The 19919-nt window shown below is 39.7% G+C and overlaps 2 protein-coding genes across 5 annotated transcripts in view; one reads left to right on the plus strand and one right to left on the minus strand.

Annotated features, from left to right (window-relative positions):
* Window positions 1–1232: 1232 nt before the first annotated feature.
* On the minus strand, window positions 1233–2332 carry LOC140594738 (uncharacterized). The gene is made up of 2 exons (XM_072730579.1): window positions 2035–2332; window positions 1233–1838 (listed from the first exon to the last, which is right to left on the minus strand). Exons 1-2 carry the CDS (start codon window positions 2229–2231, stop codon window positions 1385–1387), a joined length of 651 nt encoding a protein of 216 aa, XP_072586680.1. The 5' UTR covers window positions 2232–2332; the 3' UTR covers window positions 1233–1384.
* Window positions 2170–19919, plus strand: part of BLTP3A (bridge-like lipid transfer protein family member 3A) — a 61817-nt gene continuing 44067 nt past the window's right edge. The window contains exons 1-2 of one of the 4 annotated variants that reach the window (XM_072730482.1): window positions 2185–2371; window positions 5966–6107. In XM_072730482.1, the coding sequence (XP_072586583.1) occupies window positions 6100–6107 (8 nt within the window). In that variant the 5' untranslated portion in view covers window positions 2185–2371; window positions 5966–6099. Of the gene's footprint in view, window positions 2372–5965; window positions 6108–19919 lie in introns of all 4 variants that reach the window. The other 3 variants (XM_072730476.1, XM_072730494.1, XM_072730486.1) reach the window with 3 other exon arrangements.

Here is a 19919-nt window from a genome sequence, read left to right on the forward strand (position 1 = left end):
CATGAACATAACATTCAATGCAGAAAAAAGCATTTGAAAAAATTAAATTCTTGATAAAAACTCTCAAAAATAGGAATAGTGGAGAACCTCCTGAATTTGATAAAGAGCATCCACAAAAAAATGTACAATTAACATTTATACTTAATGGTGAAAGACTGAATGAGTGCTTTTTCCCTTATGATTGAGAACACAGAGTATATCTACTGTTACTGTAACAGCATTCCAACTGGTCTTAAGGGTTAACTTCCTTCCAGTTTACGCACTCCTTGCTTGCTGACTGAAGTCCCTTGGTCTGTAGTAGACCTAACATAATCTTGAGATTTGCAGACCACAGGCCTTGAGTGAAGGATGCAACTTTCCCGGAAGATAAAGCCTGACTAAATTTGAAAACAATTGCCACTGATGGCAGCAAATATGTTCAGGGTCATGTCAACAAAGGACTAACCTTTGGCTGGGCACTTGTTTCTTCTGCACATAGCCCTCCTCCCTTTACCCATGACTTCCCCTTTTAAAACCTCCAGTTTCCCCTCGGTGGAGAGCCTCGGTCTTTGAGACGTTAGTCCACCATCTTTCCAGGGGGCCAGCTTCCTGAATAAAGCAACCTTTCCTTTCCCACCATGACTTGTCTCCTGAGTATTGATTTTCAAGTGGTGAGCAGCCGAACCTGAGTTCAGAACCAGTTCTCAGTTTATCACCAGTTCTGCTACACAAAGTGCCAGGAATTGTGGCCTGCTTAATAGATGAAGAAAAGGAAATAAAAAGCATTCATATCAGAAAGGAAGAAATGTTCTGTATACTGAGTGTATTAATGTCAATGTTCTGGTTGTGATATACTAAAAGTTCGCAACATGTTGCCCTTTGGGGAAACTGAGTAAAGGACACAAGGTTCTCTTTGCATTATTTCTTGTAAGAGTTAATATACAATCATCTCAAAATAAAGTGTTTTAAGTTTAAAAAATGTACGGATTGGGCCCAAATTCCTCTTATTTTTATATGCTTTGCATTCTTAGCATTGCAGGGAAAGATAAACACATTCAAACTATAGGTTAGAGTATATTCTAAGTAATTCTCCTTCTGTCTCTGCCTCTGTGTCTCTCATTAAATAAATTGTTTAAAAAAAGCAATTTGGGGATAACTTCTAGGGAAAATTGAACTTTCCATAAGATACACATAGGAATGCACGAAGTTTGTAGATTGTTTAAAAAATTTAACATTTATATAGTTGACCATGCTTGAACTGCCTCTGGAATCAGGTAACATTGTATTATGTGCATATATTACCTAGTCACACAAATGAATAGGTGGCCAGATTTCCGATAAGCATGTCTCAGTATTTTACTCAGGTTTTTGTCGTGAGATTTAAGTCCAGAAAGCTGCCACTTTTTCACCTTTTGACAGGTTTTACAGGTGTCCCCAGCATACGGATTACACTTGAAAGTGTATGAACGACATAGAATGGACGTAACTCTGGATAGAGAGGGAGAATCCTTGAGTCCTCACCCTGAGTTTCACTAAGTAGTTGTGGCCTTGGGCAGGGTTTTTCAACTATTTTTCCTAGGTTCAGTTCCTTATGTATTGAGTAAACATTTGCCTGTTGGTTCGCCTGGCGGAGGCTAAGAGGGGCAGAGAGAAGATGATGCGGAGCTCCCTCCTCAGCTCTTTCGCACAGAGCAGCAGACCGAGGTGGTTCTAAGGGCCGGGGACGTGCTTGAGACCACTTGTCACTCCTCAGCCCGGTTCCTGGAGTAGAGTCAGCTGGTGCCCAACAAGCAATGATGAACGTGCGAAGGAAATGAATGAGAAATGGACGGGGCACGACGCCATTGTCTAGAGAATTCCTGCAAAAAATTACGAACATGCAGCCTTTCCCGTACGCTTCAAAGCACCTGCCGGAACCCGACACACTTGAGAGGGGAAGACTTTCTGGTCTCCGTGGGTGGAGAGAGAGGCGGGCCGCGCACACAGCGCAGGGAGCCAGCCCGGAGCCGCCCCGCCCCGCCCCGCCCTCCGCCCCGCCCCCGCCCCGCCCCTCACCGCGTGCGCGCGCCCTTGTCGCCGCGCGCGCCTCGGGCCGCTGCGAGCCGGGCCGGCTGCGCGCCATCTCCGCGTCGCTCCTGGCTGGCGGCCGCGGCGCCGCGCGGGGGTTGGGCTCGCGGCGGAGCTCCCGGCGCCGGGGCAGGGGCGGGGGGGCACCATGGCGGCGGCGGCGGCGGCGGCGGCGGCGGCGCCATCTGGTCCCCGCGCCGCGGCGAGGTGACGGGCCGCCTCTTCCCGACTGAGGAGGCCACGGCTGCCGGCCTGCCCTCCACGCGGGCCGCGGCTCCGGCATGGCCGGGATCATTAAGAAGCAGATCCTGAAGCACCTGTCCCGGTGAGAGCGCCAGCGCCGGCCCCCGGCCCCCCGGGCCCCGTCCTCACCCCCCCCCGTCCGCCCTCCTGCCGGCGCGAGCCGGGACTCGGGCTGGACCGCCCCCCGCCGCCGCCCCCCGCCGCCGCCCCCCGCCCGCCGCGGCCGCGTCGCCACTCTTCCCTCTTCGCCCGGGCCTGCGGTGCTGGCGCCTCTGCCCTTGCGGGGCGGGCGTGCCGGGCTTTCCCTCCACTCTCGCAGCCTCCCGACGCCTCCCGACCGGCGGGGTCGGCCGGCCCGCCGCTCCCCGCTGGTCACCCCCCCTCGCCCAGACCGGGCCCGGGGAGGTCGCCCCTGGCTGCGCGCCCCCTCGCTTCCTCTCCGCGTCGCTGGCCCCTCTGCCCGCCTCTCTTCCCGCCCCACCAACCCCTCCGCTGCTTCCTCTCCTTCCTGGTGCTAGCTCGGCCCCTTCTAAATAACCCATTTTCTGCTCGGATTTCCAACTCCAGCACTGGTCTTCTGCCTCCTAGGAGCCCCAGCTCCTCCACTCTTGGTTTGGCTGACCCTGTTGCATCGCCCCTGAAGTGGGTACGATCCTTACACCCAGGGCCGTTCCCGATCTCTTCTCTCTCCTTTGCTTCTCTTCTCATTACACAGACTAAATGGAGAAAGGTCACGAGAGTTGGGCATAAAGTTTCAACAACCTTCCCTTTAAGATGTGGAGGATTTTTGACAGCCTGTGAAAAGAATTCACCAAGTCCACTTCTCTGCAGCCATTTATCAAGCTGTGTTATGTCTCTCAGTAGTTTTGTCGGTCAAACCGTTTTCAGGTGTGCCTGGGTGACTGCTGACTCCTGTGCGATTTTGCAAGTTGTCAGAACCGGTGTCCACAAAAATTGGAAGCAAGCCTTCCATTTCGTTTCCACTCTTTATTCCAGGCAGGTGTTGGAGATGCCTTAATACTTTTAGCCAGCCTTGTATCTCAAGGGGAGGGTGATCCCAGCCTTGTCCACGCTGCTTTCCCTGAGGTAGGAGTAGGGGATTGGAGCCAGTCAACAGGGGGCACAGGGGCCTCGCACTAATCTGCCTTCCTGGTGTTCTCATTGCCTCGGTGAGTGATATGTGAGACACTTTTGCTGCCACTGCATCCCTTTTTTTGGCTGACACTCTGGCTTATTTACTGTTACTTTGATTTTAGACTTTAATTAGTAATTAGATTCAGATACACCTGTTGGTTAATCACCATCCTATAACAGTAAAAGCGAATTGGAGGCTGGAGCCAGAAGGTGCCTTCAGACCCTTTACTCTGATTGACTATCTAATAAATTCTTTCTTAGGTAGCATTCATCTGGGTGTTCCATGAATTTGGTTGTAGAAAGATTTAAAAGTAGGACTAGTGATTGTGGAATTGTATAGAAAATTTAAAGGAAAACTGTTAATTTGAATAAACATAGAGTCAGAGAATTTTAGGATTTAGAGATGATCTAAGCTAACATAGCATTGTGTTTTATTTTTATTTTTTATTTTTATTATTTTTATTTTTTATTTATTTATTTTTTTATGATAGTCACAGAGAGAGAGAGGCAGAGACACAGGCAGAGGGAGAAGCAGGCTCCATGCACCGGGAGCCCGATGTGGGATTCGATCCCGGGTCTCCAGGATCGCGCCCTGGGCCAAAGGCAGGCGCCAAACCGCTGCGCCACCCAGGGATCCCAGCATTGTGTTTTAGAGTCCAGACTCTTTCTGGTGTACTTTCTTCAATTGTAAAATGAAGATAATAATAATCTAACTCACAGGGTTATTATTTTTTTAAGGATTTTTATTTATTTATTTATTTGAGAAAGATAGAACATGAGTAGGGGGAGGGCTAGAGAGAGAGGGAGAAGCAGACTTCCTGCTGAACAGGGAGCCCAGCTCAGGCTGGATCCCAGGACCCCAGGATCATGACCTGAGTAGAAGGCAAGCACTTACTTAACCCACTGAGCCACCCAGGTGCCCCTCAAAGTGTTATTTTGAGGGTTACATGAATAAATATATGTAAAGACTTAGCACAGTGCCTAGCACATAGAAAGTGCCCAATAAAACATGAGCTGTAGTTATTTTTGGGGCTACGACTTGTTTGACAATTTGATATAAGCCATAGACTTCTCCAGAAAAATCCACATATGCAAATAGGTAGTTTTTTATGTAAATTCTGGGGGAGAGTTTTGAACTTCAAAATTACATGCCTGAATCCTGCAAGGCATCCTGGAACTAGGTGAAGAACGCCTGACTAGTTCCACTCCCTCACTTTATGTCTGAAGAAACTAAAGCCTAAAAAGGATAAACAACTTGCCCAAGTTGCAGTGGAAGGTAAGGTAGTGAAAAGAACCTAGATTTTTTTTTTTTCTTTCTTTCTTTTTGTTTTAAAGATTTTATTATTTTTAAGTAATCTCTATACCCAATCCAGGGTTCGAAATCATAGGCCTGAGATCAAGTTGCTCTTTCCACCGACTAAGCCAGGCACCCCATAGAACCTAGGTTTCTAATTCTGGTATGTTTTGCCCTTTAGCGCACATGTATTCTCTGCATTCGCTATGAGTATAGAGTTTTTAAGGGAAAATTTTAATATAATTTCTTTAAAGATTTTTTTTTTTAAATTTTTATTTATTTATGATAGTCACACACACAGAGAGAGAGAGAGAGAGAGAGAGAGGCAGAGACATAGGCAGAGGGAGAAGCAGGCTCCATGCACCGGGAGCCTGACGTGGGATTCGATTCCGGGTCTCCAGGATCGCGCCCTGGGCCAAAGGCAGGCGCTAAACCACTGCGCCACCCAGGGATCCCTAATATAATTTCTTTGGGAGAAATTTCTGGTTTCCTCAGTGTTGTGTGGTTGAGGAGGAAGAGGAAAAGAAGGTTATTTTGGGCTGCAGCATCAGGGCTCCGGGAAAAGGTGGTAGGACGTGGACCTGGAAGATGGACGGTCAAACTCTTTGGGCCTTTCTATTTGTTTATCCTGGAAAAATGGCCTAATCATGTATGACATTTGTATCTCTGTATGGTCTCTATGATACCTACAGAGGCTGGCCCACCTGGGGCAGAATTATAGCTTCCTTGGCTTGCCAAATCTCATGGGGAAAGAGAAGAGAAGATATATGGAGTTACTATGTTAAATAAACATTTGTAGGTGTTTAATAATTACTTGATGATGATAGTGCCACTTGACCTGGAGTGTTAAGAGTGTCTTAACAGCAGGAAGGATATCCCAGTGACTCTCGTGTTTAATTTTGGTCATGAAGTTTCCGATATTACTAATGTTTTGTTGGAATGCATCTTCGTTAGTAGTATTCTGGTAAACAAGATTGGAGGGAGGTGGTCTTCAAGATATTTTCTTTAAGTGCCTGCACTAGGCCCAGGCCCTGATCTGGGCACTGGGGATTCAGCAGGGAAGAAATATAAACATCTTTTAAGGGCTTTAACCTATTGTTTGGATGACTACTGTGTAGTACAAGTAGCTGCAATGCACAGTATTCTTTTAAATAGACCCAGGAAGAGACCTTTACTTAGAAACCAAAGTAATCATTTAAAAAATAGCCAAAATTGATTTTTCACTAAGTTGGATTATTCTTGTTTTAGCTCACCTTAACTAATGACCTTTCGTAAGAAGAAATGTGATTGATTGTCAAGTAAGTCAAGGGACTAAGGCTCATGGGAAGAGCGTGGACTCTGGAGCCAGAGAAGCCTGATTCACCCTCCAGCTCTGCCACTTAATGAACAGGTCAGCCTTTCTGAGCCTTAGTTTTCTTATCCATGAAAGATGAGAATAAGGAAGAATATTACGTAGCTAGCAAAGTTTTTTGAGAATTAGGGATAAAGTATTTATTATGATACTTTATAGCATATAAGTAGCATGTAAGTAGGGTTTAATAAAGAGTAGCTATTATAACATGACTAGAGAAGTTAGGGACACTGCCATGGATGGTATTATTGACAGTAACCTACCTGACTGGCTTTTTTAGAAACCTACCAGAAGTCTTGATTATTTAAATAGCAGCAGGAAATGTGACTCTAAGTGACAGAAACACAGCTGATAGACATAGATATTTTAAAAACATAAGTATTAGGTGAAATCCAGAAGCATACAATATTTCAGAGTCCTCTTGGAGGATAAGAGAGCCTGCTGTGAGCTCAGCCCTCTTGGTTCCTGATCAGTGCCTCCCTTCATTATTATTTATCATCCTGAAGAGGTCTTCATGGCCAGCTGCCAGTGAACAGAGGGGAGCTACAGACTCAGAGAGGCTGACTGCTAGCCCCGGGTCTGTGTAGGGGAAGATTTACAGGAGTAGTCTCAACTTCTAGGTCATGCCTCTTTGTACTAGACTTTATTTATTATCACCTTCATTTCCTAAATATTTTGTTCATTTCCTAGTAACGGTCAAATCATATATGTCTTTGTTTCCCTTCTGCATTTTTTTGTGTTGCTTCAGAATAAAGCTTTTTTTTTCTTAGCAAATAATAATAACCAACTGCAAATAAGCACTTTACATGTCTTATGATGATGTAACTCTCAGACTAATCTTATGAGGTAGTTACTAGTCCTACTTTATAGTTGAAGAAATGAAGCACAGAGAGGTTAAGCAACTTGCCCCAAATCATAACTATTAAGTGGTGGAACTGAGATTCATATATAAACACTTCAATTCTCTTTATGACTCTGCTGCTGTTTGCTTCTCATCTACTGAATATACTCTTGCCACCAGCATCCATGTGAAGAAACGATATTGCCAGCAGCTATGAAGCCTTCTTGTGTCTTCTTCTGTCATTATCTTTACCAAGGGATGACCACTGTCCTGAGTTCTAACAACACATATTAGTTTTGTCTGTTTTTGTACTTCATATAAGTGGAATCATATCGTATGTATGCTTCTATGTCTGGCTTCTTTAGCCCAACATTATTTTTGTGAGATCAATCCCTATTGTTGAATCAAGTTGTAGATTCTGCGTTTTTATTGCTGTATGGCATTCTATTATGTGAATATACCTCAATTTATTTATATAATGTACTACTGATGGACATTTGGTTAGTTTCCCAGTTTAGGACTCTCATGAATAGTGCTGCTAGAACATTCTAGTATATATTCTTTGGTGTACAAGTATACACGTATCTGTTGGGAATATGCATAGGAGTGGAATTTCTGGATTATAGGATATGTATATGTTACATTTTAATAGATACTATTAAACAGTTTTCCAAAGTGCCTATACTAATTTCCTCTTCCACTGAAAGTGTTTGAGAGTTCTTCTTACTCTTCATCCTTGCCAACACTTGGTATTTTTCATCTGTTTCATTTTAGCCATTCTGGTGGATATGTTTTGAAAATTTATTTACTTCAGCAGTAAACCAGATGGCCACTTTGTTTTTGCCTCTGTTTAGTTTTAAAATTCTGATTTATTTGTAAATTTTAGTCACAAGCAAATGTCGGAACACTGAAAACAAGATTTTTTTGGAGCAATGTTCAAATTAGGCAGGTTCAATAAAAATAATTAGGGTAATTTATAACTACAAACCCATAACATATCTTTTTTTTTTTTTTTTTTTAAGATTTACTTATTCATTTCAGAGAGGAAAGAGAGAGCATGCACGGGGTGGGGAGAAGAGCAGAGGGAGAGAAAACTCAAGCAGACTCCACGCTGAGTGCAGAGCCTGATCTGGGGCTTGATCTCACAACCCATGAGATCACTACCTATGACATCACCACCTGAACCAAAACCAAAAGTTGGGCATTTAACCAACTGCGCCACACAGGCACCCCTAGCCCATAACATTTCTTACTTGGAATGGATCTGAGGCTTAGTTCCCTGTCAAAATAGCTGTCATCTACATTAATAGCTTCATTTCTTCAACTATAAAGTAGGACTAGTAACTACCTCATAAGATTAGTCTGAGAGTTACATCATCATAAGACATGTAAAGTGCTTATTTGCAGTTGGTTATTATTATTTGCTAAGAAAAAAACTTTATTCTGAAGCAACACAAAAAAATGCAGAAGGGAAACAAAGACATATATGATTTGACCCCTACTGAAAAAGGGGGTGCTGTTCTTCAGGCATTTGGGTTTTTGTTAAATATTTGGTCTGCAGACTATCCTGGATATGAAATAGTTACACTCAGTTCTGTAAGCTGGGCACCCCATTTGCATAAAATTTTTTTTATCTTTACTAAAGGAACTAAAGAAACTAAAATTTGAATTTCATAGCTTTTGTATTACAATCTTTACACCTTTCTAGGGTCTATTGTAAGATGTTGTCTCACATCTTAAAAGGTAGCATTTAAAAGCAATACAGATTCAAAGCAGTGCTTTTATATGTATCTGACACACAACAGCTTAATGTGTGGTTCACAAAGAATGGAATTACCTGCTTTGAAAAATTGATTGAGAGGCACATCAATGTAGCAGAAAAAACTAGGACTTCATGAAGAACATTTTCCAGTATTTATGGGAGCCCCATACTCCAGTAGAGTCAATCAGTATCTATAGTAAAGGGGAAAACTTAAGTGCAAAGTAATACACATTAGAATTTAGGTAAAAGGTATGTTGTTTGTACCTTCTTGCCATAGAACATTGATGGTGAGAGGTCAGTATGTTTAAGTCTCTTACTTATGGATGTAGTATGTTCTCAAATTCTAAACTTGGTATTTGGAGTGTGTATTCCAGTAGAAATAGTTTATTAAATGTTGACTAGGTTTCAAGTTAGTCCGCAAAACCCATAATGGGTTAACTATAATATCAGCTCAGTAGATGGAGTTCTGGGTCTTGGTTGTTAGGGAAACATTTGAAGGTAGGGTGGAGGTGAAGGAGAGGAAGAAAAACGTTTTTTCTCTCCCATTTCTTGGAGTAAGATCTTTTAGATTATTGAGATCATTTTATCTCAGCAAGGAGTTTTTATGCTTGTGATTAAGGGGTGTGACCAGCATTTAGTCAGCCGGCTTGAGATGCTAATATCCAGTTTGCTGAATAATCTCACACAAAGAAGCATTGTCCTTTGTCACTTTTGAATTTTGAATATTTGTTTGATGTATAGGTGAATTACCCATTTATGTAAACCTAGAATCTAATTCTGTTGTAATAAACACAAAATATTGTAAGCTTTAAACTATAGTGAATGTTCTAGACAGCAGCTACCATGAGGGAAAATTGTTTTGAACTTTACCAAATGTTTGTCATTATTTTAGAAAATATTGTTACTTTGGGCAGCACCACTCGTGGAATTGAATCTGTTAGGGTTGAGAAACACTGATTTACACTAAATTTTGCAACACTTGAAGTTTGCTCTTGATATACTCTCTCTTCCCTTGATGTCTCTTTCCCACCTCTTAAAGCCCTCCTCATGGACCCCATTACCCCAATTCTACCCTTAGCCCTCCGCTACCATACTGCCCTCCCAAGCCTGCATGCCCTGCCCCTCTCACTTTTACACCAAAATTCCCAGTTCTTCAGGTTATATGATTTCAGCTAAGTCAGCAGGGTATATGGAGATAGTATTTTTGGAGAAGGAATGCTACTCTAATTAGACCAATTCTAATTCAAAATATGTCCCACAGGGTCAGCTTTCTTAAGTTACAGTTACTTTCATAGCTTTTAAATCCACAGATGCTCTGGAAGTTCCCAGTTTGTTTTTAGTTTTCCAAAAATGGTTTCTAATTGGAACCATTCTATTTGGGGTGGAGCAGGGGGCTGGGCAGCCATTTGTGGCATGTATGAGCCCTTTGAAAGTTGGAGAATTCCAATATATAGAAAATCCAGGTAAGAGTTGGCTAATTTCATTCAAGCTGAGTGTCTCCAGCCCTCTGGTCTAGTGGTTTCTCAGGCAGACCTGAAAACATGTATTTCCCTTTTCTAAGAGAAATCTGTTTTTATTTTCTATTTCTCTTTATTTACTTCTTTCTCTCTCTTTGAAGTCTATGAAAGAAAGGTCTGCAGTTCAGGAATACATTTCATTTGAGAATTATGTCTTACTAGATTGATGGGAAGTTACAGGCATGGCAGTGTATTATGAGATACCCTTTTCCTGAACCTCAGCAGAGTCCTCGCTGTCTCCCTTCTTTTCAGGTGGAGTTGGCTGTGGCTTCTTAGTTCTCTGAGCCCACAGGAGAGTTTCCTCAGTCTCTTTGAGGAAGATTTGCTGCAAGATGGTTGGATGGTCAGCTGCAGTTGGTGTGTCAGCCATTCTTAAAGGGAGTCTAGCCTTCCCCCAGATAGCCCCATACTCTGGGCTGCCTTTGGGGACTCTGTTTCTGAGACCATTTATTCATTGATTCTATCAGGAAACCTTTACTGACCACCTTAGTTTTATGGTAAGAGCACTAGCAACTCGAAAACAAATGAGAAAAGATTCCCTTTCAGGGACTCTGCTGCCTAAAGTAATAGACCTGTAAACAGCCCAGTAAGGCATTAAGAAGTACCTGTGGAGCCTGGTGGTGGGGGGGCACAGGTAGTCAGGGGCTGAAAGGTGATGCCAGGCAGAGGGAGCTACATGAGTAATGGTACAGAGTTGAGAAATACTAGGGGATCTTTAAGAGACTACATATGGTTCTGTGTCACTTGTATGTAGGATTTGAGGGTGGAACATAGCTAGAGATAATATTGGAAAGATAGAGGCTGAATCATAGATGCTTGTAAACTATGTATAGGCATCTAGATATGGCTCAGCTTGTTCTCTGTTCCCATTGATCTGGGTCTTAGGCAACTGAAACTTCTCCAAAACTCTGTGATTCTGTTGACTTTGTTAAAAGTGAGAGAAATGGAGGAAAAAGAGAGATGGTATAGTGTAGTTAAGGCTGCAAGTTCTTGAGTCATGCTACTTGATTTTGAATCCTGGCTTGCTATGATCTTGGACAAGTTATTTAACCTTTCTATGCTTCAGTTCTCTCCTCTATAAAATGGAGATAATAGTTGTCCTTTATATCATAGGGTCATTGAGAGAAATAAATTAATTAAAAATGTATATTAAAGTACTTATTAGGATCGTGTTTGGAATAAAGTAAGCAACCATTAAATGTTAGCTACTATTTTTTATTTTATTTTATTTTATTTTATTATTTTTTTAAATAATAAATTTATTTTTTATTGGTGTTCAATTTGCCAACATACAGAATAACACCCAGTGCTCATCCCGTCAAGTGCCCCCCTCAGTGCCCGTCAGCCATTCTCCCCCACCCCCCGCCCTCCTCCCCTTCCACCACCCCTACCTAGTTCGTTTTCCAGAGTTAGGAGTCTTTATGTTCTGTCTCCTGTTAGCTACTATTTTAAAAATAGTTTTTGTTCTCAGAGAAATATCATCCTTCTTTTTCATTTTCCTGTTTATTTTTTTTATTATAAAAGCTTCTAGACAGAGCTTTTAGAATATACTAATCTCTCTCTCTCTCCTTAAAAACCTTGCACTTTCTAATTGTCTCCAACAGGAAGGGTATGCCTTCTACTTCAGCTTCACAGATAAATTTATTTCCGTGTTTACATATGACAATTCTTTTTTTTTTTTTTTTTTTTTTACATATGACAATTCTTAAACCTGGTTTAACACGTCTGGTTTATCAGAGTATTATAGTTGGTTTACAGTGTGTGAAAGAATGCGGATGGATTGTTGGATATGTCCTTTAGTTCATTCCATCTGTTCAACAATTATCATTTATTTGCTCTGTATTATAAATAAACATTGATTAAGCATTCTTATCCTAGACTTTGTGCAAGACACAGATCTAAATGAAACAGTTCTAGCTCTTGAGGAACACATAGTCCTTCTTGGAGTTAGAGACCTTCATTTTTATTTTAAGCTCTTTGTTTCCTCCACAGCTACTTCTATGATTTGCACCTATTTATTTAAGTGAGTGAATGTGCTACTATCTTAGGTATTTGTTCATTGAATGATCTCTGCAGGGGAAACTACTCAAAGGTTTGCCAGGGCTTTTCTTTCACCATTGGATGTGAAAGATGGCTCATTTTGAGGAGCCTTTGCACCCCCCCGGCCCCTCCCCACTCCACTTTTTAAAAGTAGGCTCCATGCCCAGTTTCAATCCCAGCGTGGGGCTTGAACTCACAACCCTGAGATCAAGACCTGATCTGAAATTAAGAGTCAGATACATAACCAGCTGAGCCACCTAGATGCCCCAGAGCAGTCTCTGCCTCTTAAATAAGCTATGTTAGGGTCAGTTCTGCTAAAAAATTAAAGACAGCCTTGTGTATGGAATCTTTTTTCCTCAGTTTCCTCCTTGAGCAATTTCCAAAGCTCAGATAATTTATATGCCATACTTCCCTAAATAATTGACGCTATGCCATGAAGAAATATGTTAACATTCAGTATTGAATAACCAACAATATCTGTTAGAATAGTCCTCTTCTGAGCATTAACAACTACGGTTTCTTTTTTTTTTTTTAAGACTTTATTTGAAAGAGAGCACAAAAGGGGCAGAGGGAGAGACAGAGGGAGAAGCAGACTACCCACTGAGCAGGGAGCCTGATATGGGTCTTGATCCCAGGACCCTGAGATCATGACTTGAGCCGAAGGCAGACACTTAATTGAATGAGCCACCCAGGTGCCCAAGTATTCAGTTCCAGAAGAAGACTGGCTTGGGACACCTCGCTGGTACAGTTGTGTAGCATGTGACTCTTGATTTTGGGGTTGTGAATTCGAGTCCCATGTTGAGTATAAAGATTACTTTGAAAAAAATAAAATCTTAAAAAAAAAAAAAAAAGGACTGGCTTAAACCAGAGTATTAGGACTTCAGCTAAATAGGCTAAGTTTTAGCAAGATTCCAGGCTTATGGAAGGGAATTAGAATGTTCAACAGGTTACTGTTGAGCATTAAGGAAAGCGCTCTTCACAGTCTCCAGAATATCAACTGGCCTAGTATTGGAATGGGAAGTTAGGGTAAATGGCAGTGCTTCGAGTCAATTGGCTATATAACTACTATGGATGTGGGGAAATTTGTATAATTGGTTACAGTGTAGAGAGTGTAAATCAGTATCATACTTATAGGGAGAAATTTGGCAATATATGTTAAAATGTAAAATGTACAATTTTACTTTTATGAATTCATCCTACAGAAGGAACCAAACAAGTGAGCAAAACCTAGAAGGCTATTTAGTGAAATTAATGTAAAAGAGCAATCAGTAGGGACTTTATTAAATAAATTATGATATTCCATACAGAGGAGTTGCTTGTAAATAATTTTCCAATTATTAAAAAGTACTTAAAAATTTGACAGTGTAAAATACCCAAGATATATTGTTTATTGAAAATAAACACAAGTTTTAAAAGAGTATGTATGGAATAATTCTATTTTATACATCTATCTAGATATATAATTACTTCCATGTATTGGAAATTCATTTTTTCCTTTATACCTTTATATATTGTTTCAATTTTTTTATGGTAAACACTTCACCAGCAGATCAAGACGATGATTTCTTTATTACTGTCTGTCATACTGTTTTGAGATGGTACATTTGTGCACATCTAGTCATATGTATTTTTTGGTAACTCACATCATGGTTGCCTCTTGGGATATAATACCACTGAGATTTAGTGGAAAGGGTTCTACTAGTAATATAGGTATATCTTATATTGATCTAGCTCTTTCTCAGATAAAAGTTATGAACTCTGGACAGTATGTAAAAAAATAACTAGTTAAAGACGTTGGAAAGTGACCAAATCAGGCAGAAATTGATAGAAAGCTTGAAAGATGGGAATTGTACTGGCATGCTTCTCATTTGTACAATTCTTTTGCCTGAGGATACTCCCCAGTTTGTCATGGTGGGTGGTGGCTAGAACTCAAGCAAAAGTCTATAGTTTTACTAGTTTGGGGAGTTGGAGGATTGAGTTTAGGACTAAAAGAGGGACTGGAGAATGAGGGGAGAATTCTTAGAAAGGAGGGAGCAACAGAAAAGGGAGCCCTAAAATCTGCTTTTAAATTCTGTCGAAATCCTTGGCATGCATGGGGAAAGGCTTCATGGAGCCTAGAAAAGGGGTAGTTGGAAAGGTGAATGAATTGAGTTGAGATTTAGCTGCTGCCCCTTGTGGGGGAGACAAGAGTTTGGAGTATGAATCTAGCCAAGTTAATTTCCCAGTAGAATAAAATTCATTCTTCAGAGGCTGATAGACAGAATTTGGAATCCTAATAATGTTCAGTATACAATAATAAATGACTAGATGTGCAATAAAGGAAAATACGACTCATTGTTGAGAATAGCAGTCAAGAGAAATTGACTCCAAGATGACTCATATTGGAATTTTCAGACAAGAACATTAAACTTGGTATTAATAAACGAACAGGTGGAGAATCTCAGCAGAGAAGTGGGAACTATAAAAAGAACCAAATGTAAAATCTAGAACTTAAAAGTATAATATCTGAAATGAAAAATTTATTAGATGTGCTTAACAGCAGATTGGAGATAGCTAAAGAAAGAGTTGGTGGACTTGAAAACAGAGTAGCAGTAATTATCCACTCTGAAGAGAAAAAAGATTAAAAAACGAAAACAGAGCCACAATGATTGTGGAGCATTATTAATATATACATAATTGGAGTCCTAGCGGTAAAAGAGAAGACATCTGGCAGACTGTATTTTCCAAAGATGGCTGCAACAGTATCTACCATCCTACATGTTCCTCTCTTGGCCAATAGAATCGAGTTGGAAATGACATCCATGCTACACAGAGCAACCTTATGTAAGTGCTCCAGTTAATAGCCTGGCTTTTGAGATGTTTCAGCCCAGAAACCAACAATGTGAGTGAAGAAGCCACTAGGTGATCCCAGCTGCCAGTCATTCGTTGGTGTCCCAGATGAGGCCCCAGAATTCATGAATCAGAGTAAAGCTATCTCAGTTGTTCCTTGAATGAATTTCTAATGCATAAAGCCTGTGAACTTAATAAAATGCTTACTGTTATATGGAGCTAGGTTTGGAGTGATTTGTTATGCTGTAGTAGATAACTAAAACAAGACAAAAATATTTGAAGAAACAATGGCTGACAACTAAGCAATAAAAAGATTTAAAAATGAGCAAAGGATCTGAATAGACATTTCTTTAAAGAATATGCATAAATAGCCACAAATATATGAAAAGACACTTGATTATCAGCCATCAAGGAAATGCAGATCAAAATTAAAATGGCTACAAGGATGACTAATAAAAAAGATAATATAACAGTGTTGGTGAAGATAGAGAGAAATAATAACAAATGTTGGTGAGGATGTGGAGCAACTGGAACTCTCAAACACTGCTGATAGGGCTATAACCTGGTGTGGCCACTTAGGAAAACAGCAGGTCCTCAAAAAGTAAAATGGAGTTACCATTTTACCCAGCAATTCACTCCTACATATATACCCCAAAGAAATAAAAGCATATGTCCACACAAGGACTTGTACTTGCACGTTCATAGCATCGTTATTCATAATATCCCCAAAGTGGAAACAACCCATATGGCCATCAGCTGATGAATGGATAAACAAAATGTGGACTATCCATACAATGGAATATTTTTTTACCATAAAAAAGAAAGAAGTGCTGATTCCTGTTACAACATGGATGAACCTTGAAAATGTGCTAAATGAAAGAAGCTAGTCACAAGAGACCACATATTATATAATTCTATTTATATTAGAAAATATAAAGAGACAGAAAATAGAATAATGGTTACCAGATTAGGGGAAATAGGGAAAATGGGGATGATAGCTGAAGGGTACAGTGTTTTTTTTTTTTTTTTTTTGGAGACGGTAATGAGAACATTCTAAAATAGATTAAGCTTATGGTTGCACATCTCTGTGAGTATACTAAAAGCCATTGAATTGTACATTTTAAATGTGTATATAGCATGTGAATTTCAGTAGAGCTGTTACTAAGAAATAATAGCTAAAAGTTCCAAGTTTGGTGAAAAACATTTATAGAATCCAAGAAGCTCAGGCAACCCTAAGCAGGATGGATGCAAAGAAGACTACTACAGGCACATCATAGTCATGTTGCTAAAAACTAAAAGAGAAAAACTTAGGAGCAGCCAAAGGAAAATGATTTATCACATAAAGGAGAACACTGTTCTAAATTAATGGCTCACTTCTCATTGATAACAATGGAGGCAAGAAGACAATGGGATGATATCTTTAAAATGCTGAAAGAAGCTTTCAACCTAGAATTCCATATCCAGCTTAAATGATTTTTAAAAATGGGAAGTAAAGGCATTTTTAGACAAATGAAAACTGAGAGAATCCTAGCAGTACAAGAGATAATGAAGAAAGTTCTTCATATTGAAGAGAATTGATACCAGAGGGAAGTTTGGATCTTTAGGAAAGTGAAGAATGCTGGAAATGTAGGTGTAAAAGACTATATTTTTTATTCTCAGTTTCTTTAAAAGGCAAGACTTATGCCTAACACTATTTTGAGGGTCTGTAACATATGTACAGTAGTCCCCGTTATCCACAGTTTTGCTTTCCATGGTTTCAGTTATCTGTGGTCAACTGCAGTCTAGAAACAGATTATCCTCCTGACATATCAGAAGGACAGTAGTAGCCTGACACGTGTCATAGTACCTATGTCAGTCACCTTACTTCAACTCATCCCATAGCCATTTTATTTTACATCATCACAAGAAGAGTGAGTACAGTAAGATATTTTGAGAGAGAGAACACATACACATAACTTTTATTACAGTGTATAGTTATAGTTCTATTTTATTATTGTTAATCTCTTACTTTGCCTAATTTATAAATTAAACTTAATAATAGTTCTGTACGAAAAAAACCCCAGTATATATAGGATTTAGTATATTTCAGGCATTAATTACAACATGCCTGCAATTTCAGGCATCCACTGAAGGTTTTGAGATGTAGCCCTTGTGGATAAAGGGGGACTACTGTAATATATATGACAGTTATCGTCCAAAAGGTGAAGGGGAAAAAAAACAAAACAAAACAAAACAAAAGGTGAAGGGAAATAAAGAACTATTTTGTTGCAAAGGTTCTTACATTTTTATGTGAAGTAGTACAATATTAACTGTAAGTAGATTGTGATAAGTTAAGTTTGCATATTGTATCCCTAGAACAGTCTCTCCGTCTCTCTCACACACGTATAAAGATGTATAGCTAAAAAGTATATAAAATAATTACAATGAAATGCTAAAAATAATTAGGTTAACCTAAAAAGAAGGCAGCAAAGGAGGAATAGAGGGGAAAAAATCAAATGAAACGGAATGAATGATAAACCAAAATCCAGCCAGTAAAAAGAATTACATTAAGTGTAAGTGAATTGACCACTCCAATTTAATGGCATAGGTTGTCAGACTGGATGAAGGATAAACAGGTTGAAAGTGAGAGGATGAAAAAAGGTACACCACCATGTGAACAGTAAGCACAAGAATGCTGGAGTGGCTATATTATCATCAGACAAAGTAGACTTCAAGACAAAGTTTACTACTAGAGATAAACATTTCACAATAAAAGGATCATTTCATTAGAAACACAATCATTAATGTATATGAGCCTAATAAAAGTTTCAATACACATGAAACAAGGAGCACCCAGATGGCTCAGTTGTTTGACTCTTGATTTCAGCTCAGGTCATGGTCTCAGGGTCATGAGATCAAGCTCTGCATCCAGCACTATGCTCATGGAGGGGGTCTGCTTAAAATTCTCTCTCCTCTCCCTCTGTCCCTACTCCCTGCTCACACTTGCACATGTGCTCTCTGTCTCTCTTTCTAAAATGAATAAAATCTTTCAGAAAGAACAGTTAAAAAAAAATAACACATGAAACAAAACTAAACAATTAAAAGCAGAAAAGGGCAAAGCCACAATTATAGTTGGGTGTTTTTAATACTCTTCTCTCAGTAGTTGATAGAACAACTTGAAAAATATCAATAAAGGTACAGAAGATCTGGGGTGCCTGGGGGGCTCAGTTGCTTCGGCATCTGCCTTTGGCTCAGGTCATAATCCCAGTGTCCTAGGATCAAGCCTTGTGGGGCTCTGCTCAGTGGTGAAGCTGCTTTTCTCTCTCCTCCTCTTCCCTCTCCCCTGCTTGTGCTCTCTGTCTTATTCTCTCTCAAATAAATAAAATCTTTAAGACAAAACAAAATATGTTTACTAAAAAAAGATGTAGAAGATCTGAATAACATGTATTGCCTTGCCTAATTGATAGTTATAGAACACTGCACATAACAACTGAAGAATAAATACATGTTCTTTTTCAAGTGCACAGGGAATGTTCACCAAAATAGACAATACATTAAACTATAAAATATGTCTCAACACATTTCAAAATATTGAGAAGTTACATAGTGTATTCCCTAACTGAAGTATGGAATTTAATTAAAAATCAATACCAATAAGATAACTGGAAAGGGCTGCAAATTTGGAATATTTATTTATTTTTAAAGTTTTTATTTACCTATTTGAGAGAGAGCACAAGTGAGGGGCAGCGAGAGGGGGAAGCAGGCTCTACACTGAGCAGGGAGCGCAACTTGGGGCTCAAGGACCCAGGGATCACAACCTGAGCTGAAGGCAAACACTTAACCGACTGAGCCACCCAGGCACCCCCAAATTTGGAATATTTAAAATAACATTTCTAAATAACTGATGATCAAAGAATAACATTATAAAAGAAATTAGAAAATATTTCTAGCTAGTTGGCAATAAAAATTCAACATATTAAAACCTGTGGGATGAAGTAAAGTGAGTAGCTTTAAACACTTCTATTAGGGAAAAATTTAAAAATCAGTGGTTGAAGTTTCCAACTTAAGATGATAGAAAAAGGGATCCCTGGGTGGCTCAGTGTTTGAGCATCGGCCTTTGGTTCAGGTCGTGATCCCAGGGTCTCGGGATCGAGTCCCACATTAGGCTCCCTGCAGGGAGCCTGCATCTCCCTCTGCCTATGTCTCTGCCTCTTTCTGTGTCATGAATAAATAAGTAAATCTTAAAAAAAGAATGTTGGAAAAAGATGAGCAAAATAAACCCAAGTAAGTAGAATAAAGGAAAAAGAGTAGAAATCACTGAAATTGAAAATAGGAAAGAAAAATAGGACAAAAATAGAGAAAATTAATAAAGACAAAAGGTTTTTTTTTTGAATACCAAAATTAACCTTTAGTGAAACTGATCAAGAAAAAAAATCATAAATACTACCAGGAATGAAAGAGAGGATATAGATAGATCTTACAGATGTTAAAAGGTATTGAGGGATATTATGAATATCTTTTGTCAAAAAAATTGAACAACTTAGATGAAATGTACATAATTATTTGAAAAACATAACTTACCAGAACATTTAAGTAAGAAATAAGATTCATTTAACATGAATTCCTTAGGGAAATAGAGAAGGGAAACACTTCCTATCTTGTTTAACATCTGTCCATCATAACCTTGGTAATAGAAGCTTGACAGAGATGTTGCAGACAACATGAATGTCTATGTAGAAATCTTGCGGCTTCTTAAAGTTACTAGAACTGATATGTTAGCAAGGTTGCGACATATAAGATCAATTTATATCAAGTTTCAAAAAGATTGGAAATGAAGAAGTAAAACTGTCTTTTTTCACAGATATAATTTTTTACGTAGAAAA

Source organism: Vulpes vulpes, chromosome 1 (assembly GCF_048418805.1).
Source record: "Vulpes vulpes isolate BD-2025 chromosome 1, VulVul3, whole genome shotgun sequence".
Classification (NCBI taxonomy): Eukaryota; Metazoa; Chordata; class Mammalia; order Carnivora; family Canidae; genus Vulpes; species Vulpes vulpes.

What these genes read in the sequence shown, in the direction of transcription:
- LOC140594738 (XM_072730579.1), bottom strand. Translation starts at nt 2,231, where the DNA reads ATGGCGCCGCCGCCGCCGCCGCCGCCGCCGCCGCCATGGTGCCCCCCC. An exon ending in GACAAGGGCGCGCGCACGCG is followed by an intron (nt 1,839 to 2,034) that starts GTGAGGGGCGGG and finishes AATTTTTTGCAG; the next exon opens with GAATTCTCTAGACAATGGCG.